At 46.4% G+C, this 25,422-nt stretch overlaps 1 protein-coding gene across 1 annotated transcript in view; it reads left to right on the plus strand.

Moving 5' to 3' along the window:
• Positions 1-25,422, plus strand: part of FRMPD4 (FERM and PDZ domain containing 4) — a 560,598-nt gene that overhangs the window by 515,885 nt on the left and 19,291 nt on the right. The window contains exons 6-10 of the mRNA XM_055337432.1: positions 8,674-8,778; positions 11,225-11,332; positions 15,713-15,844; positions 17,163-17,282; positions 22,535-22,671. Of these exons, the coding sequence (XP_055193407.1) occupies positions 8,674-8,778; positions 11,225-11,332; positions 15,713-15,844; positions 17,163-17,282; positions 22,535-22,671 (602 nt within the window). The remainder of the gene's footprint in view (positions 1-8,673; positions 8,779-11,224; positions 11,333-15,712; positions 15,845-17,162; positions 17,283-22,534; positions 22,672-25,422) is intronic.

The following is a 25,422-nucleotide window of genomic DNA, read 5'->3' on the forward strand; positions in this document are numbered from 1 at the left end:
CCTCGTTCCCATTTACAGTGAATACCCCTCCCACCCTCAGTCACATGCAACTACTAATTGACTTTCTATTTCTGGAGATTTGCTGTTGTTTGTGAATTCCATACATTGGCAGTTGAGCTAAAAAATACCAAGGCAAATTCCTTCAGATTTTCCCCCAAACATTTGCCTTTGGTACCTTGTGTGGCCCTTGCAGGGATTGGCAGAGATTCCCACCTGTTTGCACTTCTCATTTCTTCCCCAGGGAGTTGGAGGCTCTGCTAATGGCCACTCTGCATCTCCTGACCCAAGTCATTCCTGTCTCCTATCCCAGCATTTTCCTCCTAAGCCCTATAGCCTAAGCATTTCAGGCAGGAAAAAAATAAGTATTCAAGATTCTGATAAGATGACAAATAGAACTAACTGAGACCACAGATCGTGCCATCCAGGATATAACTACTTATAATAAAAGCTTAGTTTACTATTAACTGTCACCTTTAGTCCCACTCTGTGATGCAACCACATGTGCATGTGTGGATTTGAAAACCAAGGAGACAGCAGGAAGTAAGAGAACCGAGATTTGAGATCTAGTTCCTGGCGCTAGAACAGGTGACTCCCACACCTGCTCGGATTTCCGCGCCTGTCTGAGAAGGTCACACTGACTCACATCCAAGGGCTTCCCTGCTCCACCATCTCATGATTCCGTAATTCCTTCCAGATAAAGTACAGCTGGTCTGTTTTTACATTGTTTCAGTTAACCAAATTGTCACTCATGCTCACTTCAAATCTATCCACACTTTGTCATTTCTTTGCAGTGGACAGATAGGTTGGGGGAAGCCAATGGAAATGTCTACAATGACCGAGTGGTTGACCAACTGTAAATTCCTGGTGGCACTTCAAGTTCACATTGTCTTTCCTGAATTCTCTCTTCCCACTTTGTGACCTCTTAGGGCGTGTGAGATCGGAACCATTTTAGTTCGAACCAGATTATTTTTGCAAAGTGAGGTAATGTCTTAGCCCATACAGTAAGCTTGGAGAAAGATCAAGGAGGTGGCATTTAAGTTAAGGGTTGTGGCTTTGCTTGCTCTTTTTGCCATTTGAGTGTGCGTTATTCATATGAATACTCATTATTATCAGTGAGTCATGGAACTTCCTATAATAGATCATCTGCAACTTTCCGGGAGTTCAGGCGGCTGTTGCTATTGTGCTATATTGAAAGTCAGCATTTAGGAGCAAGTGTTGCATGTTCTTCTGGCCAACAGCTGCACCTCTGCCCCTCGCAGCACTCTCCCCCTGCCCGGTCATTGTTGATGGAATCCTCATCTTTGACTTTCCTTGACCAGCCCTCCTTCCTGAAATGCCCACTACATATTCTACCCCAACACTTCCTTGGCCTAGCCTAACCCTTCTCACCTTCCAAGCCTTGGAACAATTTCTAGATGCTCTCCTAGAGTTTCTCACCATCACCACTGCGACACTTGGCCTGGAGAACCCTCCATTCTCTGGTGCCGTTCCATGCACTATAGGATATTTATTAGTATCTCTGGCTTCTACCCATTAGATGCCAGTATTACCCTCTCCCCAAATTGTGACAACCAAAACCATCTCCAGACATTGCTAGGTGTCCCCTGGGTGGAGGTGGGGGGGGGGTATCTCCACTTGGGAACCACTGTCCCACCCAGAATCTCCCCTCACTGATCCAGCCCAGAGTGGCTTTTTCCTCTGTGATGTGGGAGTGGAAATGAAGGAATTAAAACTGCAAAGTGCTTTAAATGGGCAGATTAGACTCAGAGAGGAGAGAAGATAGGAGAAGAGGCTACAAATTGTTCCTTACATTCTTGTGGTTGGGTTTTCCCATCGGCACATTTGCTTTCTCAGATACAAAAACTTACTGGGTTCCATTTGCTTGCTGAACATCCTCTCAGCAGCCAGGATTGACATCCTGAAAACAGATGACCCACCAGACCAAAAGAACGTGTGTAAATTCTACTTTTATAGCAGACAGTAAAAATCAGCATTTTAATTTCTTTTGCAAAGTGCTGGCCAGCATTTGTTACCTTGTCTTTTTTTCTGCATAATAAGGTCCAGTCGAGACAAGAGAGCCCATGCGTCCCCCTTCTTACCTCACTCCACATGGTCCCCGGGCACCCCCAGGGAACCCAGCTGCGGGGACCAGATTTTTACTGATGTTCAGGTCAAGGGGGCCTGGGAGAACAGTCTCAGGATTCCTGAGGCTTTTGAGAAGTCATCCTTAGCCGGCTGCTGCCTTGTTTTTGAAGTATTATAATAGACGGCTCTCTCCTTCCACCATTTTCACGTTATTTCTTAGAGAAAAATTATGGACGTGCAGCGGGAAACCACAAAGCAAGACCATGTGTGTCGGCACACCTTTTCCTCAGAGACAGCCAGTCTCTGAGTAAACAGTTGGCCTACTTCCTTCTAGTCCTCTGATATATGCCTTGTCGGTAGTGGAGGTCTTGGACATAGGTTTATTCTGCTCCTATCACTTAGTCTAGCATAAGCGTAGTTGCATATCATCAAGAATTCTTTATAAGCATCATATACGCGGCTGTAAAGCATTATATCAAACCAGGATTTACTTAACCAGCACCCCCTTATGTTGGCTAAGTAGGCCCTTCGTACTTCAGCGGCCTTCTCTTCTAATTCTGCATGGAACACCTTTGCGTAGAAGTCTTTATCTGTATCTAGATAGTAGCATTTCCCCATTCCACTAGGATGGCCTTCTAGAAAAGGGATTTCTGGATTTATGAACTTTGTTTGTTTTGTTCTGACATGCCATCTTCTTTCCTTGCACCGTTACCATTTGATATTACAGATCTTTCTTGGCTAGCTCCTTCTTCCTTTCCTTTGACTCTGCCTTCCACAGTTGCCAAATCTAGAACTTCCAGAACTTCCTAGCCTGATGTGGCTTGAGACAGGGAATATTGAAAGAGTCCCGATTACCTCCCCTCGCACAATCCCAGCTCACTGGCGCTTGGCATAAGTCACTGTCCGTTCTCTTGTCCTGGAGCTATCAAGATTCACTCAGCTTTTTTTCTAGGCCAAAGAGCTGAGGGACCTACTTGCCTGCTACTCACTTCCTGCCCAACTTCCACCATGTCCCGCACACCTGAGGGAGGCTACATATCTCCTCATGGCAGTGCCAGCGTATTAGATGCTATCAGGACCCAGACCGTGTCCTCCTGCCACGTGTCATGCTGAGCATGCCAGTCCAGTCTCCAGCTGAGAGCACCAACGATTGTTCGCCCGTGGGTGGGTTTTTTCTGGCCACAAGATGAGGCTCATGCAGCAGGCCAGAGGTGCTGAGGAATTAACGTTCCTGGAAGAGCAGCCATTCCATCACTGATTGACAGGAGCTGGTGAATATATACCCGAGCTCTCTGTCTCCTCGGACATGATAACTCTGAGGCCTGTGGCCTGCCTCGTTCCCAGAGGCCCCCAACAGGCGTAAGCTCCTGTTGCTTACAGTGGTGAATGGCTTAAAGAATGCTTCACTGGCTCACTCCTCCACCCCTGTCTCCCTTCCTCCTTCTCACCTATGCGCGCTTCCTGCGAGCACCTGTGAGACAGCGACCTGCTTGTGAATCCTTGTCTTGGGGTCTGCTTTGGGGGAACTCCAAACTAAGTTACCCAGTGATAACTGTGGGCCACTTGGACCTCACCAAATATTTACTCAATGCCGACTATGAATTGCTCATTTAAGACTTTTGGCTGTAGTTTCGGAAATTTATCTTATTTATGTAATTTTTTTCCAAATGATGTTCTAGTGACTTCTCAGCATCTAAAAGCATCAAGAACATGCCACATATCTACTCTGGCCACCTCAGCAACAGCAAATTTGGAAAGAGGTGCGAGGTTGATTAGAGCCCTTCTAATCTTAAAATTAATTAACAGCAGGAGAATCTGATTATTCTAAATGGTAATTACTTGTCATTCCCACCACAGGATAGGAAGTGCTTATGATCAGCCCCTACAGGTCTGCAGGTTGCTAAGAATTAACTCATCAGGTTTCTGAGTGGTGTACATTGTATGTTTTTTGAGCTGCGAAAGGAGATCTGAGTGCAAACCGCAGTCATGACGGGTTGACGTAGCATGTGTGGCACAAGTAATTCCAGCAGCCAGTGGAATAAGCCATTACTTTGTTGACTCCAATTCAGTAACCTTCACACTTGAGGAGCTTATGTTTTTATCATCAAAAAGTAATTTGTAAAATGTGTGGCAATTATATGAAACAGTCACAAATCCAGAATGAGAAAAAGGCCCTTGCATGAATTCTTGGACTTTTATCCCAAGTCCATTGATTTCAGAATACATGTAAAATAGTATTTACTTGACTACATTGGCTATCTGGTTTCCTTGCTGACTCTCCTAGTTTATCAGGTTTGTCATTAGGGCAGGGTAAAAAAAAAAAAAATAGGGGAACGAGGCTATAAGGGACGGCATGCTCTAGCTTCAGGGAGAAGAGAGAAGCATCACCAGCTTTGACAAGCTCTGCCGCATGGGGCCACCTACTTTAGGGGCCAATCACCCTACTACTTCCATGGGAACATCAATACCTTCTAAGATTATATATCCACTGGTAAGCATAAGAAATAAGTCCTGTGCAATACCTTTTTATCGAGGCAAGGAGTGACACAGATCATTTTAGAAAAATATGGCAAAATCTTCCATTTAAAGATTCCGATGCACAAGGGGAATGAGCCTCGGTGCCTGGCATGTTGAACAGGAGTGAGATCCTTCATTCCCCAACAACGCTGGAGCAGCGGGGTGCTTCAGCGTTCAAGCACCTCATCTAATTAGTAGCGTCTGTTCTGGGTAGCTTTCTTACAGCCACTTCACTTGCACTAAACCCATCATGCCAGCGTAAATATCGCCTGCTTAAAATCATTAAGGGAGAAGAATGTTTTCCCTTCAGCTAAAAAATGGCATATCCAAAGCAAATGAACTCACTACTGTATGATTTGTCTGTTAATCAATACTAAACTCAGCCTATAATTAGAGATACCGAGGAGAACACCACTATCCCATCACTTAAGCTCTGTCGTAGACTCTTGTTTGTCTTGTATTTATTTGTTTGTTTGTTTCTAGTGATCTCTACACTCAACGTGGGGCTTGAACTCATGACCCCGGGATCAAGAAGCACACTGATCCCGCTGCACCCACTGAGCCAGCCTGGTGCCCCTGTAGTAGGATTTTTTTTTTTGTAGTAGGACTTTTAAGACATGTTGAGGGACACCTGGGTAGCTCAGGGGTTGTGTGTCCACCTTCGGCTCAGAGCGTGATCCCAGGGTCCCGGGATCGGGTCCCACAGTGGGCTCTCCGCAGGGAACCTGCTTCTCCCTCTGCCTATGTCTCTGCCCCACTCTCTGTGTCTCTCATGGATAAATAAATAAAATCTTTAAAAAAAAAGTCCTGTTGAACATGTTCAAAGTTGTTGTTCTTGAGGACCAGCCATTTAGAGTCTTTTGAGTTCTTGGTTTTGTTTTCTTTGGTTTCGTTCCAAGATGGCAGCCGTTCTCTGAAAACATCTTGAGTAAGTAGGGGAATTAAAGCTCTGGTGGCCAAACCATTCATTCATTCATTCATACATCCAGTCCTCGAAGACACTGATCAAAGCAGAGGTGGGATGGGTGTGGAGGAGAACATGAAATAACAGGATTTTTTTTCCCCAGTATTCAAGCAAAACTCCACCTGGAAATATACATAGACATATTGTGTTTTTTTCAACAGTGATTTTGTTTTATTATAATAAGATGCACAGAATAGAAAGCTAAGGGCACCTGGGTGGCTCAGGTGGTTGGGTGTCTGCCTTTGGCTCAGGTCATGATTTCAGTGTCCCGGGATCGAGTCCCAGGTTGGGCTCCCTGCTCAACAGGGAGTCTGCTTCTCCCTTTCCCTCTGTGCTCTCTCCAGCTCTTGTTCTCTCTCAAGTAAATAAGAATGAATTTTAAAATGAACAGAAAGCTACCATTTTCACTATTTTAAATGGTTCAAATCTGTGACATTAAGTATGTCCACCATCTTGTTCAACTGTTGCTGCTGACTAGTTCCAGAACCTTCTGTGACTCCAAGAGGAAACCAACCCCGCAGATGATAGTTCTCCATTCTCCTCCCCAGCCCAGGGCAACCACTAAGCTACCTTCTGTCACATGGATTTGGCTGTGCTGGACAGTGCATGTAAATGGAATCAAATCCTACCACACGTGGCCTTTTGTGTCTGGTTCCTTTCGTTCAACATAATGTTTTCGAGGTTCATCTATGTTGTAACACAAACCAGAACTTTATTCCATTTTATGGCTGAATAATATTCCATCAAATGGATTTGTCATTTCATTTCTCCATTTCATCCTACTGTTTTTTATTTATTTATTTATTTATTTATTTATTTTATTTTATTTTATTCATGAGAGACAGAGAGAGGAAGAGAGACAGGCAGAGGGAGAAGCAGGCTCCCCGCAGGGGATGCGGGACTCAATCCCAGGACCCCAGGATCACGACCTGAGGTGAAGGCAGATGCTCAACCACTGAACCACCCAGGCATCCCTCATCCTATTGTTTTAATTGATCTCAGGTGTACTTGTATTTGACAAAGATGGGGATCGTTTTTCATTTTTTCTTGAACATCAATGTATGGGACACCCTAATTGGCTTTTGTGCCTTGAGATTAATATAGTACACAGAAAGTTGAGCCTCTGTGTTGGTTCTAGAGTCAATTACTAGGATTCTTTTCACAACAGTCTGAACCTCTTACAGATACATATCGTAAAAACCATTAGGTTGAACAATTTGCAAATTGCAATATTTGACTATTTTAATATACAAAATGGCAATTTCGTGATTCAAACTAAATATTTACCTATATATTAGGTTCAGTGAGAATGCAGTCCTTTTTGAAAATAAGCAAATGCTGTCCACAACACAGTAGATACCTCCTAGATATGAGTTCCCTTCTCCTCAGGCTTCATTAAAATTAAACAAGGATGGTGGGATCCCTGGGTGGCGCAGCGGTTTGGCGCCTGCCTTTGGCCCAGGGCGCGATCCTGGAGACCCAGGATCGAATCCCACATCGGGCTCCCGGTGCATGGAGCCTGCTTCTCCCTCTGCCTGTGTCTCTGCCTCTCTCTCTCTCTCTGTGTGTGACTATCATAAATAAATTAAAAAAAATAAAAATAAAAAAATAAAAAAATAACTTCTTAAAAAAATAAATAAGGATGGTTTTCAGAGAGTGTACATTGATCAGGACTGTGCAGCAGGAGCTTGCTCTGGATCACGGTGCCCTTCTGAGCAAGTTTCCCTCTTGTACTTTTAGTTTCTGAGGAAGAAAAATTGAGTCACTCAGCCCCTCTTTCCAATAAAAGACAGTGTTGACCCTTGTACAATGTAGGTGTTGGGAGCACCAACCTCCCTGCAGTCAAAAGTTGCATGCACACTTGCATGCAACTAAAAACTTAATTACTAATAGCCTATGATTGCCCAGAAACAGAAACCTTACCGATAATGTGAACACATATTTTGTATTTTATATGTATTATATACTGTATTCTTAGAAAAAAGCAAGCTACAGAAAAGAAAGTGTTAAGAAAATCATAAGCAAAATATGTTGGAGTGTCTGGCTCATTCAGTCAGTAGAGCATTTGACTCTTGATCTCAGGGTCATTAGTTTGAACCCCACGTTGGGTGTAGTGATCACTTAAAGAAATAATACTGAAATAAATAAAAAATTTAAAAAGGAAAATATGTTTATGGTATCATACTGTACTTTCCAGAAAAAAATCCATGTATAAGTGGATCTTGTGCTCTTAAAGGGTCAACAGTACAAAGAACCTTTACAATGAGACAGAATATGAAGTCAACATTCAATTGTAAGCCAGGGTGGTCTCTCTGTCCTGTCCCTCAAGACCATAGGATGACAGGTTACCAACAAGAGACTGAAATTAGAGTTTTGGGTACATAAAGAGGGGGTGTTTTATGAATGTGTGCACTTGCCTGTTCACGTGCCCTTAAATCCTTCATGTGAAAAAATAGTGGGATTATCAATCAAGTTGGAACTGTTAGTGACTCTTCTCCACCTCATTAAAATCAGGAATGATCAATTTGACATGAACCCAACATTAGATTTGACCACCACTTCCCCTCCACATTGCACTCAAAGCTCTGTAATCAAAGCAAGGTTTGCGTACTTTCCCAGCCATCATTTTAAAAGATCCTTGGGCAGGGTGCCTAAGTGGCTCAGTCGGTTAAATGACCCGCTTTGGATTTCAGCTCAGGTCATGGTCTCAGGGCCGTGAGGTCGAGCCCCACATCAGGCTCTGTGCTGAGTAAGGAGTCTACTTAATCTCTCCCTCTCACCCCATCTCCTACCCCATGCTCATGCTCTCTGTGTGTCTCTCTCTCTCTCCCAAAAAAATAAGAAGATCTTTGGGAATGTGCTCAGCTAGAACATGGAACATGCTCTTTGCAGTTCTGGTCTGCTGAGTAAATCAAACCTCCCACTTTATAAGCATGACAGAGTTTTGATTGCCTCTGTGATTTGTGTTTCGTCCTTGTACTGGGCATGCACCAAACCTACTTTTTAGCAAAAATAATGCATATTCGAGAGAATAAAGCTAGAAAACAACTGTTCCAGGGTTTGCATTATGTTCCCAATAATCATATCCAATGCTTTCTTTTTTCTAGTCTCCCAAGTCAGCATTTATTAGTGCTGCAAAAAAGGCAAGATTAAAGTCCAATCCAGTCAAAGTGCGGTTCTCTGAGGAGGTCATCATCAATGGCCAAGTGTCGGTGAGTTGACTGTTGCCTGCTTGAGACTCAGAGTGGCTGACATAGGGGCTTTGCACGAAGCACAGCCAGTTGCCCCTCTGGAAAGATCAATTTAGAATTCTGAGATTCAGGCCTGCTGAATCTCAGAACTCTAAAGGGCTTGAGAGATCCCCATGTCATGCTTGATGGGTCCTCTCTATCGTATCCAGAATACATAGTCGTCCAGGGTTTCTTCGAACGCTTCCAGTGTTCGAGACCTCACTACTTTGCAAAGGAGTTCATTTGATTGGAGATCCCTGGCATTGCCCCATATTGAGTAAAATAGGCCTCTTTGAAATTTCTACCTACTTCTTCCCATCATGCCAACTGAGCATGCTTCCATTCTGTATTTTGAGAAAGGCTTCCCCTAAGTTTTGCCTTATTCAAAAATGTAATGCCTCTATTCTTTTCACTAATCAAAATGGAAAGAAGTTAAAATGCTGGGCCACTGTCATATGCGCAACCAGAAGTGAAGAAATACTGCCTGGATCTCCATCAATAGGTCTTGAAAGAAATCATGATTGCTGAGGCACATAATTGGTCTTCAAAATGAAGAGTGCAAACATCAGTAGGATGCTCTCTTTTTGATTTTTATTTTCCCCCAAGAAAATCTGACTTCATGTTTTTAGCTTTCAGAAAGCTGTTATCTGAGGCACTAAATGTTTTTGGACCTCTGAAATAGCAGCTTTCGTTGCTGGGGTTTTGTTGTTGCCGGGGGTGGTGTTTAAATAAACCTACAACGACAAAATGTCATCCATGACATGTGCATTAGAGGTCACAAACTCTTCCCTGAAGGATCTGAATTTGAAGTTGTGGGCCTGCACGTCCTGAGCTAGGCCCTCCTGGTCTGAGTGTCTCCCTGTCAAGACTTGCTGACCTGTGTCTGCCCACCTTGGAGCCCAGAGCTCCAATGACCAATCTGTTCAACCTTGTGATGCTTGTAGGAGGGGCCTCCAGTTGTCACTGTGCTGTCCTGGGGGCATTTCAGCCTTGTCCTCCCAGTCACCATCTCCTACCCCATCTCTGCTGCCTCCATTCACCCCACATTGTTCTGCTCCACACAGTGCATCCCTATCCCTCTGGATGCAATTAGCATCCATTAGCATTTCACAAGACTATCGCAGTTCAAAACTGGAAGGTTCCAGTCACAGAGGAATCACAGTATCACAGAAAGTCATCTGGAACTTCCCCCATATTTTCTCGAGCTTCCAGGCATGAGACTGGGCAGTTTTATGTATCTTTAGAGAGATTATGATTCTAGAAGCTGCTATGGCAGTTTTACTTCATCCTGGATATAATAGGGGGCTCATTCAAGGCAGCTGGTGTGTAAGGACAGCTCCAGGGGTCAGTCATCACCTGCAACCCCCGCTGCCTCCCCCCAGGCCGGTGTGTGGCAGGCATGTCCACTCACGTGTCTGCTCCTCAACCTTTGGGACCATCTTCATTTCCAGCCTACTCTTGCTCTACAGAGTCATCATGTGGCACTTCGTATGGACTTGGTGCCAAACCAACTCCACGAAGTGGGTAGCAGGAGAGTCACGTATGAGGTTCACACGAGGAGGAAGGAGAGGGAGGAAATTCAGAGAAAAGAACAAGAAGTGAAAGGCACGGAGCCTCTTATAGAAATACCTAGGGATTGAATTCTCACGGAATATCTGTAGGACATTAGCCAATCTCTGGAGATCTTGTCTTCAGTTTCTTCATCTGTAAAACAAAGGACATATGGTTTCATGATTGCCCAGTTCCACTCGACTTATATGACTCCGTGACTGGCTACATGTGAGAAATGCAGTGCCCGCCAAGGATTGCCGGAACTCACCCAACATGCCTTCTTTCTTCTCCTGCCATCTCTCCCTATTTCAAATTAAAGAGAGAATTCAAAGGAATATGTTTCTATTGTTAATTTTTGTCATGTTTCAGGCATCTCTTTTTGAATTGTTTTTAGGTTATGGTGTTTGCTATAGATCCAGTGTTCTAATCTTGAACACACTAACCCTTTCCTTATAAGTCCCTTTTGAATTTAAAGAACATTTCTAAATGGGGTAAAAACTGTTCTATAAAGGGGCACCCTCTTGGCTCAGTCAGCAGAAAGTGCAACTCTTAATATCAGGGTCATGGGTCAGAGTCCCACGTTGGGCATGGAGCCTGCTTTTTAAAAAATTGTTTCACGGGACACCTGGGTGACTCAGTGGTTGAGAGTCTGCCTTTGGCTGAGGTCTTGATCCGTGGTCCTGGGATCGAGTCCCGCATCGGGCTCCCTGCAGGGAGCCTGCTTCTCCCTCTGCCTGTGTCTCTGCCTCTCTGTGTGTGTCTCTCTCATGAATAAATAAATAAATCTTTAAAAAAATAATAAATTGTAGATATATGCTGCTTCTGCAAAGAGCAGAATTCTCACTTGACCTCTTTCCTTGTTGTTGTTATTAAACAGGAAACTGTCAAGGATAATTCACTTCTTTTTATGCCAAATGTTTTGAAAGTGTATCTGGAAAACGGGCAGACCAAATCATTTCGCTTTGACTGCAGCACCTCCATAAAGGTAAGCAGACCCGCTAACCTCCACCTGGACCCTGGCAGGTATGGCGTGGAAGTCACACCGACAGCCTTGTGTCGCAGCGCCTTCTTTTAGAACTATCTGTTTATTTCTGAGGCTTTTCTGGTTGCTTCCAAATAAGGTAGTGTGTGAATACTTAAACTTGGGGGAGAAAAGCTGAAACTAAGAAGGTCCTGCTGTGTGTATGTGTGTGTCACAAAATGATAGAATATGCTCTCAGTGACGAACCACTAGGGCTAGTCATTTTAATGCAACTCCAGTTTAATTAAAATAGTGTGACTGTCCCCAAGAAAGCCTGGCACCCTGCCTAAAGCCAGTATGAAAAAAAAAATGAAAAAAAAAGCCAGTATGATTTCTTAGCAATGTCAGCCACCAAAAAGATTAAGATGTTAGCCGTTAATTGAATATCTGCTACTTTGATGTCCGGCAAAAACAAGGGGTGGAATAATATAAAGATAACATTTACTTTTAATTGCTGTAACTAATTTCATGGAAATAATGCATAAAAGGGCAGAAATGAAGCATGCTTCTTAGGAGAAGGAGTAAAAAGGAAGAGTCTCTTAGCAGTCCTATTATTGCAGAGCCACAGGTGAGTTTTACGTAATGGGTGTTATAACAAAGCAGATGGGTTCTTTCCCCCTGTGCCCTCTTCCTGGGGAAAAAAAAGCGCATATTCTATTTTTTATTGGACAAAAGTATGTTCAGAAATTGATTGCTCCCTAATGCTCCAGCAGCCTAAAATAGGCTTTCTGCAAATGGAACAATAAAAGAGATTTTATTGAGGTTTTAAAAAAAAAAGTAGTAGTGATGATCTGTATAATAATGTATCAAGAGAATATCAAGTCTGTGTTAAAAATGTCTGTCAAGAGTCAACCCCGAATTCTTGGGTTTTTTATATTAGTCAGCATGGACCTTGGGAGTGGAAGCATTTGTGCCAAGGCCCTCTCACTTATTGCCACAATACCAACAAGCAGCCTGTTTGGAATTGCTTTAAATAGGTGGTGACGTAGCACGTAACAGGGCAGACAGTGTTCTAGATTGATGATGGAGTGTATAAGCCATCCTCAACTCCTTCCACATGAAATATCAGCTTCGTGCAAGACTGCTCGTTTTCAATGGGGGCGGCTGACAAAGTCCTTTCACTTTATTCCTACTCAAAATCCGTGTATGGCAACGTGTTACTCTTATTATTGATCTGCTTGCCTAGAGGTGGGCGGACTTCTGGAAGGAGAGTAGATATCTCCAGCCCTGTGGCCTATTTGATCCCTTTCGAAACTACTCTGCTCTGTTGGTGTATCATAAAAGCAGCGGTGGACGGTGTGTTCGGGGAGGTCCTTAAGTCCGCCCTCTGGTTCCATAATTCACTTGAAGGACTCACAGAACTCAGCAAATTGTTAGAAGCACAATTGCAGGTTTTTTATTTTTAGGAGTTTATTTGTTTGATAGAGCAAAAGCGAGAGGGATCACAAAGGGAGAGGGAGAAGCAGACTCCCCGCTGAGCAGGGAGCCCGACATGGGGCTCCATCCCGGGACCCCGAGATCATGAGCTGAGCCGAAGGCAGACGCTTCACCGACTCAACCCCCCAGGTGCCCTCACAGTTCCAGTTTATCGCGGCCAGAGGATAGAGATTAAAATCACCAGGGGGCAGAGGTGCATAGGGCAAGAGAGTTTCCCAGCTTACAGCTTCCCAACACCCTCTCCCTGTGGGATCCTTCAGATGGTTCTTATTTCTCCCAGCAGTGACAGGTGACCACATGTGTGTGGTAGCGCCAACCCGGGAAGCTCCCCTGAGCCTTGGTGTTCAGGGTTTTTGTTAGACGTTGGCCACATAGACCAGCTGAGCTCCCGTATCCTGCTCCTGCAGAGGTCGAGCTGGTACGACTTGGCCCAAGGCCCTCACGTCCTTAGCACAGGCTCTCTGCTCTCTACCTGGCTCCCAGGTACACAGACACTCCTGGGGCAGTACACTCCATGGGCTTACACTTTACCTCCCAAGAGCCGGGAGCCAGGAGCCAAAACTTTCTTTAAGGCAAGACGAAGCCTCTACTACACACGCAATGTGCAAATGAATGGGCATGACCAGATTGGGCGTGGGCCAGGCCACAGTTGGAAGAGCCCTGAGATGGGACGCCTGGGTGGCTCAGTGGGTGAGCGCCTGCCTTCGGCTCAGGGCGTGATCGCGGGGTCCCGGGATCAAGTCCCACATCGGGCTCCCCGCAGGGAGCCTGCTTCTCCCTCTGCCTGTGTCTCTGCCTCTCTCTCTGTGTCTCTCATGAATCAATAAATAAAATCTTTTAAATTAGATAAATAAGCAAATAGCCCTGAAATAACCCAGAGCACCGCATCATGATAACGCCCTGTGACACCATGGCTTGGTCTATGATACCAAATAGTCAGGAGAGCTCCTTGCCATTAGACCCCCTACCCCATCCGAAGGTATAGGTTAGGACTTGCATGCATTCCTTAAGAGAAAGAACTCTAAATTTAAAAGAGAGCCCTGTTGTTAATTCCCTCTGGCCTTTTTATTAGGAACCCACCCTAGAGTGAGTGTGATTTCCCTGAGGGTGGCAGATGGTGGTGAGAAGACAGGGAACGGTGCAGAGCTCACAGCAAATTAAAGCTTGCTTAGCTCGTACCTAACAGCTTTACTATCGCCACAGACACAGGTGGGTAGGCGTAAAATAGAAATAGTATAGTTACGAAAGGGATATGACACTGTTTAATAAAAATTGCCAAAATTCTTGCTACAGAATCACAGGGAAGAAAAACTTGCTATCGATTTTCTGATTTTCTGGTGTCCTCCCCGGTGTTTCAGGAGAATAGTTTATAAACTATGTGTTGCCACACAAAGGCTGGTTTTGTTTGTTCTTTTCTGGGCCTTGAACAAAAATTATGACACAGGGAATCTTTCTTATGAAATTCAATATAGTCAAGGCATTTCTGTGGAATGACTTCTTCGGTGGTGAGTGGGTACAGGGATCTTGGTTTTAAAGAGGCCTAGGGAAAAAAATTAAAAATTAAATTTAAAAATCAAAAAATCAAAAAAAAAAAAAAATAAAGAGGCCTAGGGAAAGGCGCCTGGCTGGCTCAGTGGGTAGAGCATGCCACTCTTGATCTCAGGGTCGTGAGTTCAAGCCCTACGTTGGGGTAGAGTTTACTTAAAAAGAAAAAAGTAAATAACAGCAAAACCATTAAAGGAGCTGAGGAAATTAAGAAAGGTCTGTAGAAAAGAATCAAAATTTCAGACAGCTCAGTAAAAAAAAAAAAAAAAAAAACCTACTCTTTATTGCAGGGTTTTTCTATCTTGGCATTGTTGATACTTTGGACGAGGTAATTCCTTATTGCGGGGCCTGTCCATAGCACGATGCTTAGCTGCATTCCTCGATATTAATAGCAGCCCCAACCCCATTATGACAACCACAAATGTCTCCAGAAATTGCCAAATGTTACTATGAGACAGAATTGCTCTGGGGTGGCAAAGCGCTGCTCTTTGGGATTTTTAGCATCGGAGTATAAATTATCTTGAAGAGAGATCGTTTACTGGTTTTCAAAGACATGAAAAAAATGTATGTTTTTTTTCCTTCATTTTCAAAGACCTTTCTTTTGCACTGCAGTAAACATGGGCTTCCGTGTAGAACACCTATCAGGTCATAGATGTTTAATCCTGCAGAGGATTGCTAACAAAGCTTGCTCATTCTACTTTCCCCAGAGATTTAAAATAAAAGCTACTATATTGTATTATTGTATAACAATAATGTATATTGTTACAGTACCCTAAGTCTGTATCGAGCGGTGCTACAATAAATGTGTGCTGTGTATGAACTCATTAGGTCCTTATGTCTATTCTGAGGCTGGTATTAGTATTATCCCCAGTTTATAGATAAGGACATTAAGACACTCAGAAGTTAAATAACTTGTCTTAAGCTGCACAGCTAACATGAAGTCGAGCTGGGAGTGGAAACCACCATTCCCTGATCCCTACTACATTTTTTTTAACAGAAGGGCGCCTGGGTGGCTCAAGTCGGTTAAGCATCCGACTCTTGATTTTGGCTCAGGTCATGATCTCAGGGTCCTGAGATCAAGCACCCAGTGTGGAGCCTGCTTAAGAGTCTCTCCCTCTCTAAGTTAAGACTTAAGTAGGCACCTCCTCCAACGAGTCAACTTGTTGCCTCCCTGTTTCTGAGCTCCGTAATGATTTGGGGCAGTGGGTGAGGTCAGGAAAAGGATCATCAAGCTTCGGAACGAACCAGAGGTATAAAAGTGAAAGATCTGAAGCCTACTCGTGCAACATTTGTCATTCCTGGTAAGCTCGGCACGCGGGCCTTGCTGATTTTGACGGCATCTTGTCAATGTTTCCTTGTAAGGATGTCATCTTAACTCTTCAAGAGAAGCTTTCCATCAAAGGCATCGAACACTTCTCCCTCATGCTGGAGCAGAGGACGGAAGGGGCTGGAACCAAGCTGCTCTTGCTTCACGAACAGGAGACTCTAACTCAGGTGTGTGAAATTACACCCCCAGGCGAGAGCAGAAATTACACCTGCTGCTGAAAGCAGAGGCTGCCCGGCCCCAGAATTCCCCTGTCCTCCGACCCTTTAAACGTACTCGCTGCAGCCCTGGGTATTCCCGCTAAAGAAAGCTCTGGCGTTCATAATGGGCTTTACATCTCAAGGTAATGTTTCTCTTTTTGGGCAATTTTTCATAGATTGTCGATCAGTATCACATACAGAACTGTCACAGACTCCGCAACTACTCACTGGGAATATGGCTCCGTAGAATCATATTTTGTGTTAGGGCAACGACTCGTTCACCTGTTCTGACAATCGATCTCTTGAAACCATCGACAGGAAACAGCTCCTGAGATTACTTAAATGAAGCCAAAACTCTATTTCGTTGTCTTAAGCTCTGGGTTGCATACTGGCGATATCGGTGGAAGCTTGAAATCCCTGCCCCAGTCTGCCCACCATAAATACATGATCCACCAATGCGTCCCAGTTCCTGGTTACCGAAGTGCCACCCCCATCTGTTCTCGGGAGACAAGCAGGCTGCTTGGCTGCTGAATTCCGCGTGGCACCCTGATTTCTCTTGTGATTCGACACAAGCAGAGTCTTTGCTGGAAGTATAAGGGATTCCGACAAACTCCTCTTCTGTAGGAGAGCTCAGGGATAAGGGAACTTTGGGGAAGGGGTGGGGGGGACGTGAGGGGAGCCATGGTCATTCTCTCCCTGCTGTAATCAGTCTGGAGTCTGATTTAGGGAGAAACCCACAGCGGTGTTAGAGAGTAACAGCAGTCTCTGTGCTCCCCCCCCCCCGATCTCCTTCTCGGCCCCCCACCCCCACCCTAGTTCTGGAGTGCTATGACTTACGGCCCCAGCACCCTCGGATCGTCTCCAGAGGACTGCCTGTAGACCACTGCCACCCATGCTGTCCGCACCTGGAAATTCGCATCCCCCTGGGCCAGCCTGAACCCAATGACTGATCAGTGGTCCTTTGGCTCGGGTCCTGGTGGCTCTACGGTGTAGGCCGGAGCGACCCACTGCTGGCTACTGTGCCCTTGCTCGACTCTCCTGCCTGCCCCGCTTTGCCCACTCCCTTCCTCGCCTCTCCTGGGAGCAGTTCCTTAGCAGGTCCCTCTGCTCAGGGTCTGCTTCTGGGGAACCGACCCAGGATATGTGCAGTTTTCAGGGAACCAGGATCCAGGACACGTAGCAAAAGAACTTGGACCACTTCCTTCCTTGGTGTCCAAACACAAGTGCCTTTGCTTCCATGTCCCTTGGCCAGCACTGACGGATGCTCATGTCTGGTCTGCTCTTCCAGGTGACACAGCGGCCCAGCTCCCATAAGATGAGGTGTCTTTTCCGCATTAGCTTCGTCCCAAAGGATCCAATTGACCTTTTAAGGAGAGATCCAGTTGCTTTCGAGTATCTCTATGTTCAGGTATGTGAGAATTGGAGCATGCTTTATAGTAATACCGGAGGATGAGTTATTTCTTTTTTTTGTATTTTTTTTATTGGAGTATTTTCCAACATATAGTATAACACCCAGTGCTAATCCCGCCAAGTGCCCCCCTCGGTGCCTGTGACCCAGTCACCCCAACCCCCCGCCCACCTCCCTTTCCACCACCCCTTGTTCGTTTCGCCGGGGGATGAATTAAGTGCAGGGTTTTGCCCCTAAATGCTTGCATTTGGGATCTTCTTCCTCTTTTTCCCCCATCCCAAGCTCAGGGCATTATGAAACCATTCCATGGTGTGTTTTTTTTTTTTAATTTCCCCTTTTCATTTTGAAATCCTATCATGCTTAAGAGAAAGTTGCAAGAGTAGTAAAAGAACTCTGATCATCTTCACACAGATTTACCAGTTGTTCACATTTTACATATTTACTTTATTTTTAGTGAGAACACATGTTCTCCCCCTACACACGCGCACACACACAAGTCCTTTTTCTAAAGCATATGAATGCCATTTACCAAATCCTGCTGATTTACCCCTAGCTACTTCAGTGTGTATTTCCCAGTACAGGACATTTTCTCATATAATCTTGGTACGATTAACAGAATAAGGAAATTTAACACAGATATATTTCCATCCTGGTGTACAACCTATATCCAGATTTTGCCTACTGCCCCCTATATGGCCTTTTTCTTCTGGAAATCCATTTTCTCCTACAACAGGATCCACGCCAGGATCCTATTTTGCATCTAAATGTCTTGTCACTTTAATCTCCTTAAATCCAGAATATTCCACAGTCTTCTAAGACCTTGACAGTTTTGAGGAGTACTGGGCAGTTATTTTGTAGAAACCTCCGGGTCTAATGTTTTCTCCTGATGAGGTTGAGGTTATGTCACCTGGGCACCATATCAGGGGACATTTGAGTCCATTTGTCCCCTTAACGATGAGCTTAACTTTGACCCTTTGTTATGGCGATGTTCCCCAAAGTTATCCATCCAGGGGTTACTAGGGTTTTTTGGTAATGAATAAGTAATTCGTGGAGAGGTGCTTGCAACTCTCATATTACCCTTTTACTCACTGGTTTTCATCTTCACTGATGGTTCTTGCCCAAATCCATTATTACTGCAAGGGTTCAAAATGGTGATTCTTCTAATTCCATTATTTTTTCTTCATTTATTGTTTGGCATTCTACTATAAAAAAGATTTTCTTTCCCTTCTCTCCTTTATTTACCCATTTATACACTCATTTATTTGCTGTTTAGATTGTTGTGAAATGTGATATTCCTTAAAATGGAATACTTAATTTCAAGGGAATAAGACTTTAAGAAAATAGTATCTTTTGCAGACTGACTCTCTCCAATTCTGGGTTACAATTCTCAAAAAACAAGGCTTCGAGAGATGAGAATCTTTACCAGTTTGCCCCAAAGGGAATTTATTCGTTTGACATTTAGGAGATGTCCCTGTATTTTTCCGTAACTGCTTCCCATTACTCTCACTTAAATTCCCGGTACAATCACATTAAACAGTAAGAACCCGTTTACCTGAAGTTTAAGCATCTCACATTAGAGCTACTCAAAGAGATTGTAAACCTAAATGTAACCTCCCTTGACAAAAGAAAAGGGAGAAAATGCCAAAGCAAGGCAAAAAAAAAAAACCCCAAGGATGTGCTCCCTTTGGCTGGGCGTACCTGTATAAGGCAGAGATTTCTGGAACCATCAGAAACAAAAAAGCAAAGACATTGGAAAAAGGGAAAAAAAAAGATAGAAACGTTTGTTAGTTCTAGGTAGTTGATAAACTGGTTTTTGTTTTCCTATTCTCAGTATTTCCTTGCACATTTCAAAACTTTTGTGGTCTTTGAAAAGTTGAGTGGGAAAAGAAAACCAGTAGAAGACAGCAGAAACACAGACAAGATAAAGGCCAGAGGTTGGGAATGGTGACGTAAATTAAAGTGGCGCTAAGCCCTAGAGAACAGAAATTAAGGTCGAAGGAGAAAGAAGCAGAATATGTACTAGAACATTCCAGCAGATGGGGCACTAAAGGCAAGGTCCACTTAAAACGTCCCCCACCTCAGTGGTCTTGGAAGAGACTGCAGTAGCTCCGGCACAGTAGGATGATTAGATGATTAATGGTCATGACCATAACCCCGAGGCATCTGGAAAAGGCAAGTCCTATGCGGCGTACCCTGTTCATCAAGTAAAGAAATGTGCAGTGCACCTTACACCATTCTCTACCCAGGACGGCAAAACTGTCATGACCTGGCTTTTCTAAGTGGGAACTCGGGTCACCTGGACCCCTCAGCTAGAAGCCCTGGGCCCTGCAGGCCGAGTAACCCAGACGTGACCGCCTGATTCTGAGCCGGCCAGTTACTGCCTCTCCAGCCCCCCCATTCCTGCTGAGACCCAATCCGGGGCTTTGCCACGGCAGCTCAGCTTGTGAGTTGCAAGGAAATAGTTACAGGTGCCAGTCAGGGCATCGGTGTAGACGGAAGCAAGCACTTAGCATTCTCTACAATGCTGCACTCCTCCCATCCACAAGATGATGCTTCCAAACCATTTTACTCCGCTCCTGTTTTCAACAGCCCCCTTAGAGATGCCAGTTGCCTTTAAAAATATGTATTAATTTATTTGAAATAACCGTAGAAAAACTATCACATGTTGGGGAAAAAAAATGCCCGTTGCATTTACGAAAGAGGAACGCAGTTGTGTTTCTCCCGCGGAGGGCTGACCTCTCCCGTAGACCAGGAGACCTGCTGAGCACGGTTCAGTTCGAGGTGTGTCTACTCAAATCGAATGCAGTGCGTGGAGATCTTCCTCAGTCAAAAGATGCACTTGGTATACCCGTGGGGCCTTGCTGGGGAGTGGAAAGCCTGCCCCGCGATCCTGCCCAGGGACTCGCAAAACACTGTGATGATGTTTTCTGCTTCCCCACCCTGGGTGTTGCATGGGTGGCGGACCAGCCAGCCACCCCTTCAGGGACCAGCCAATGGAGGGAGGGAAGGAGGTGGGAAGCCATGTGTGGTGGACCAAAATTAAGCTCCCATCATCCCTATGTCCTCCACTGAGAATAGGAAATGAGAATTTCTTGGCATCAGCCTTTGTATCACAGAATGTGAGGTGTGTCTAAAATAACTTAGCTGTCTAACGTAAGTCAGCGGATCTGCAAGTGGTGCCGGGTGCCCATGTCGATTCCAAGGCACTAAAAAGATGCAGTAAAATTAGCCTAGAGAACAAAAGAGTAAGAGAAGCAATGTGTATCATCTTACAACGACCAAACCCCGTTCAGCTTTGTGGGTTCCTGTTGAGGGCAATAGCCCTTGACTCCAGACGAGCCCTGACGATGAGAGCAGAGGTTCGAATGTGGTCCTAGCTGTTAACCTCCCACTTGTTAATGGGCCATGACGTATTTCACAGACTTTAGCGTGTACAGTAACAGAAAACCGTAGCCGTTCAGACGGTTGTTACTCATAATCGCCTGTGTGCTATCTGTGAAGAGAAAGGTTGTCCCCCCAACTCGTCAACAGGACAACACCTAAGAGGCCACAAAGCATTTTAAGACACGTGCGCGGCATTGGTTTCCTTCTTAGCATCTGACATGTCCGCTGTAAAGGAACTTTCTGGGAGCCCCAAGTAGAGTCTGTCAGGACCTCTCTTCGGCAAAACAATGACCACCATTTGCTCGTGTGAACTGTATTTTCAGTAATGTAATTATGAGTAATAAAAGCATGATCCGTACCGCACAATATACATGTCAGACTTCACGCTAATTCTCCAGGATCAGTCTGAACTAATTATATAATGTAATTAAGTGACTAATCACCCTGACAAAAACCTCACCCAAGAAGTCTGCTTAAACACAGGGTGTGAAAGGAATAGGACACAACAGTCCCCGTCACAACTCTTCAGAGAAATAATAGTGGTGACTCACCCCAATAAAGCGCATTCCATTGCATGAAACATCCTTACAGGTGTGCCAGCAACCGTGAGAGTTAGCCCACTATTCGGCTGAAGAGACAGACTTGAGGGATGAGATGCCATGTCCCAGGTCATTTGATCAGTCGTTGACAGAGCCTAGGATCAAGGCTTGTGTCTCTAAATCCTGCGTGACGTGCAATAGCAGCCCTAGAAGAAGGCCATGTACTAAAACAACTTACCAAAAAAAAAATAATAATAATAAAATGATTTACCTACAAGCCTCAAGGGCTGCTCGTGGCCTGGCACTGTGCCAAGTGGCTTCCTCACCCTCACCCTTCACAAGACGGTAGGGTGATGCTCAACCCCACGGTGCCCCTTTATGGACACCCCAAGGCACCTGGAAGTAACTAGGAACCCAACACTAAAGCAATATGGTAGCCTGGAAGTGCACTCAGCCCGCCCTGTGACCCGCCTCCAGCAAGGGGTGCTGGCTTGCAACCCCAACAGGTGTAGGATCTGGAGGAGGAGCAAAGGGAGAAACCCGCATGGAGGAGGGAGGCGGGGAGGGAATGACTTCCCGCTTAGAGCTGATGGGATGAGCTGAGAGGCACAACCCTGGACCACCAGACGGAGCTCGACCTGGGGGCCCTCGCATCCCCTCCACTCCCACCCGGTGAGGCCCTTGGCACGAACCCCCATTGCACAGACAGGTAAACTGAGGCTGCAAGGGCAAAGTGGTCGCAGTTCCGTGCACCAGTGGCCGTTGGCAAGGCCAGGCCTCCGAAGCCGGCGGGGGTGAGCCCACTGCCTTGCCAACAGCCTCCCCGGCTGCTCTAGGCACCAGGAGGAAGTTAGGGATGTGACCCGACAGCTGTTTCTGCGGGCGATCACTTACAACGGACCCGGTGGGGTCCTTCACGTGTTCACTCGTGGAATCCTCGCCCTAACCCCGGGAATGGCAAGTATTGTACTAAAGTGTACTAAAGTGGAAACTGAGGCACCGACTAGTTAAGGCGCTTGCCTGAGTTCCCACCCTCCGACGTGGAGGAACAGGATTCGAACCCAGGATTCCGCCCCCGGCACAAGCCACGTGGCGCCCGCCGGGCTGTGCAGGGCACATGGTGGCACCTGTGCTCCGACGTGGGCCTCGGCTCCTCGTTTTTACAAACAGCCACGACGCCAGCCGCAGCTCCCTTGGCGGCCGCGGTGGCATGTGTCGCGCGACCTGGCGGCAATGTTTGCACGGGCGGGGGGTGCAGGTCCCCTGTCCCCGCCACCCTGCCGCCCTTTCTTTGACGCGCGGCGCCCCCTGCTGGTGTCCGTTTCGCAGAGTTGCAACGACGTCGTTCAGGAGCGGTTTGGGCCCGAGCTGAAGTACGACATCGCCCTGCGGCTGGCGGCCCTGCAGATGTACATCGCCACTGTCACCACCAAGCAGACACAGAAAATCTCCCTCAAGTACATCGAGTAAGTGTTGGGCCCCAGGCCGCGAGGGGCCCCGCGGGGGGCCTCTGTTAACGCCGGCGCATTTGGGGACGTGGGCCTCCGTTCCCAAAACCTGGGGGCAAGGCGGGCAAAGGGGCCGAACACTGGGTTCGGTCCAGGTGGGAGGGGGGCACTCCTTGCACAGTGCACCAGGTGGGAGGGGGGCACTCCTTGCACAATGTACCAGGTGGGAGGGGGGCATTCCTTGCACAGTGCACCAGATGGGAGAGGGGTACTCCCTGCACAATGCACCAGGTGGGAGGGGGGCACTCTTTGCACAATGCACCAGGTGGGAGAGGGGTACTCCTTGCACAATGCACCAGGTGGGAGGGGGGCACTCCTTGCACAATGCACCAGGTGGGAGGGGGGCACTCCTTGCACAATGCACCAGGTAGGAGGGGGGCACTCCTTGCACAATCCACTGTTAGCAAGTTGTGGTGAAAATGGGGAGCCAATTTCAAGTGAAGCGCACGTCTTAAGATTCCTAAGCAGACTCCGGTCCTAAGCCAGGCTTAGGTGTCAGTGCCTTTCAGACGTGCAGGTCTTAAAGTTCTCGTGACATCCCTAGGAGATCGGTAGCATTTTCGCGGGAGGTTACAGATGAGCAAACCCAGGCACAATGATGGGTTGCTTTGCCCAAGTCCCACGGCTCTGAGCCAGTGGGCTCAGGACTCAGGCCCGGGTGGCGGGGCTCGCACTGTGCTAGTTGGGGCAGTCAGCGGAAATACCTGTGCCTAAAAGGTGGCCCGCGTCACCTGAGATCACTTTAGGTGCCTAAGTGCGGTGTAAAAGGAACGCTCCGTCACCATCGGGAAGGATGGTGTTTGTAGCAAAGAGCCGTGACGGTGGGAAAGAAGGCCGCACGCTCAAGCCCGGCTCCGTGATTCGAATGTTCTGCAGGAAATGGGGCTGCCTTGTCTCGCTCCGCATCAGCCCACTCCTGCTCTTTGGCCAGAGAAGATTCCATCCTAGAAAAAAGCAGTTTGCGTTACCTTCAGTTAGGTCGACGTAAGGCCCGTCCTTTAAAAGAGAACCCCCTGCCACCCGCCTGTGCGCCTGCCGTTGGCAGGTGATTCAGGAGTCCCCCGCAGCCACCGCTCCCTTGGTCTTGGCAGCTCTGCTGCTGAGAGGAAGGAACCCTCATATTTCAAAGTCGACGGCAGGAGTGCAGCCACATGGCCACGTAACGCTACAAGCCTTAGAGCCCTGTCCATCTGCACAAGTGATGTGCAAGCTCCTTGCGACCCACCTGCCACAGAAGCTTCCCGTGGGCTGCCTAGAAAGCCTTTCTCGACTCCCGCTGTGTCAGGGTGACCCACCAGGGAGCAGAAAGGCTTCTCAACGAGTTCGCGAGCCTGTCTTGGGGAGGATGGGAGCTCCAGCGCTCTGGCTCCGAGGCCACTAGTCTCACAACTCTGGGTTCTCCTGTCTACACCGAGGGACAAACCCTTGTGTGCAATTTGAGAACCTCGGGCCTTCCCTTCTCAGCCCACTCTTTCGCAGATGGCTTCTCTCTTTCTTGCCACACGTGCTGTGTCACCTGAGAGCGACTTGGCTCGCAGAGAGGTCTTAGGCTCAGTTGGGCACATTCCCTCCCTCATCCGTTCCCCTTTTTAAAAAAAAATGTTATTTATTTATTCATGAGAGAGGCAGAGACACAGCAGAGGGAGAAGCAGGCTCCCTGCGGGGAACCCGATGCAGGACTCGATCCCAGGACCCTGGAATCACGCCCTGAGCCAAAGGTGGATGCTCAACCACCAAGCCATCCAGAGGTCCCTCCATTCCCCTTTCTTATGTTCCTGGGGAGGGATGATACTGGCCTCCATGTGAAAGAGTAGCCCGTACAACTTGACATGGTTTTCAGACCATTAAAATGCATTTCTGTTCCTATTGTCTGTCCCCACATTTTACCAGTTAGAATATGGTACAGTCAGAAACCTCCCAGAGATAACTGGCTTGAGTAAGAATCTCACAAAGTCTGTGATGATGTTCTTATTAATTCATTCACTCACCCAATAGCTGTTCACTGAGCATTCATTCTATGTGGTATTCACGCTAGGACAGTAGGAAGTAAAAATAAGTATAAATTATAATCCTGAGCATCCTAAGAACTCATGATCTGATTATAAAGATACGAGGGTCGCCTGGGTGGCTCAGTCGGTTGAGCATCTGACTTCAGCTCAGGCCATGATCTCGGGATCCTGAGATCAAGCCCCGTGTCCCTGCTCAGCAGGGAGTCTTCTTTTCTCTCTGCCCCTGCCCCATCCCCCCCTCATGCTCACACTCTCTGTCTCTCAAATAAACAAATGAAATCTTAAAAAAAAAGATATGAAAAGTAATGATTTAAAGTGCTGATACAAGTAGAATTCCCAGGCACCCCATAAGGAGTGCCAGATGATGGGTAGAAATAATAAGTGCGAGTGGAGGAGGAGGAGGAAATGGTGATCATGAAAAACACCATCTTAACCAGCGATGGGCATGGATGGTCAAGTGGGGGAAGGCCGTCTTCCCACGCTTCTTTAGAGAGGATCTGGAGTCGGAGACACAAGCAAACCTTCCTGAAGGTCTTTATAGTATTTAGAAGACCCTGGATGGGCGCCTGACCCATCAGGATGGAATTCATAGAGTTCAAACTATGGAACCCTGCTGGGGTAGGGGTGTAGTCATTGCTGAGGAAATGGGCCCTCCACAAACCTTATTAACCCAATGCTACCCATTTTTCCTGTCTGTGCA

Source organism: Nyctereutes procyonoides, unplaced genomic scaffold (genome assembly GCF_905146905.1).
Source record: "Nyctereutes procyonoides isolate TBG_1078 unplaced genomic scaffold, NYPRO_anot_genome, whole genome shotgun sequence".
Taxonomy (NCBI): domain Eukaryota; kingdom Metazoa; phylum Chordata; class Mammalia; order Carnivora; family Canidae; genus Nyctereutes; species Nyctereutes procyonoides.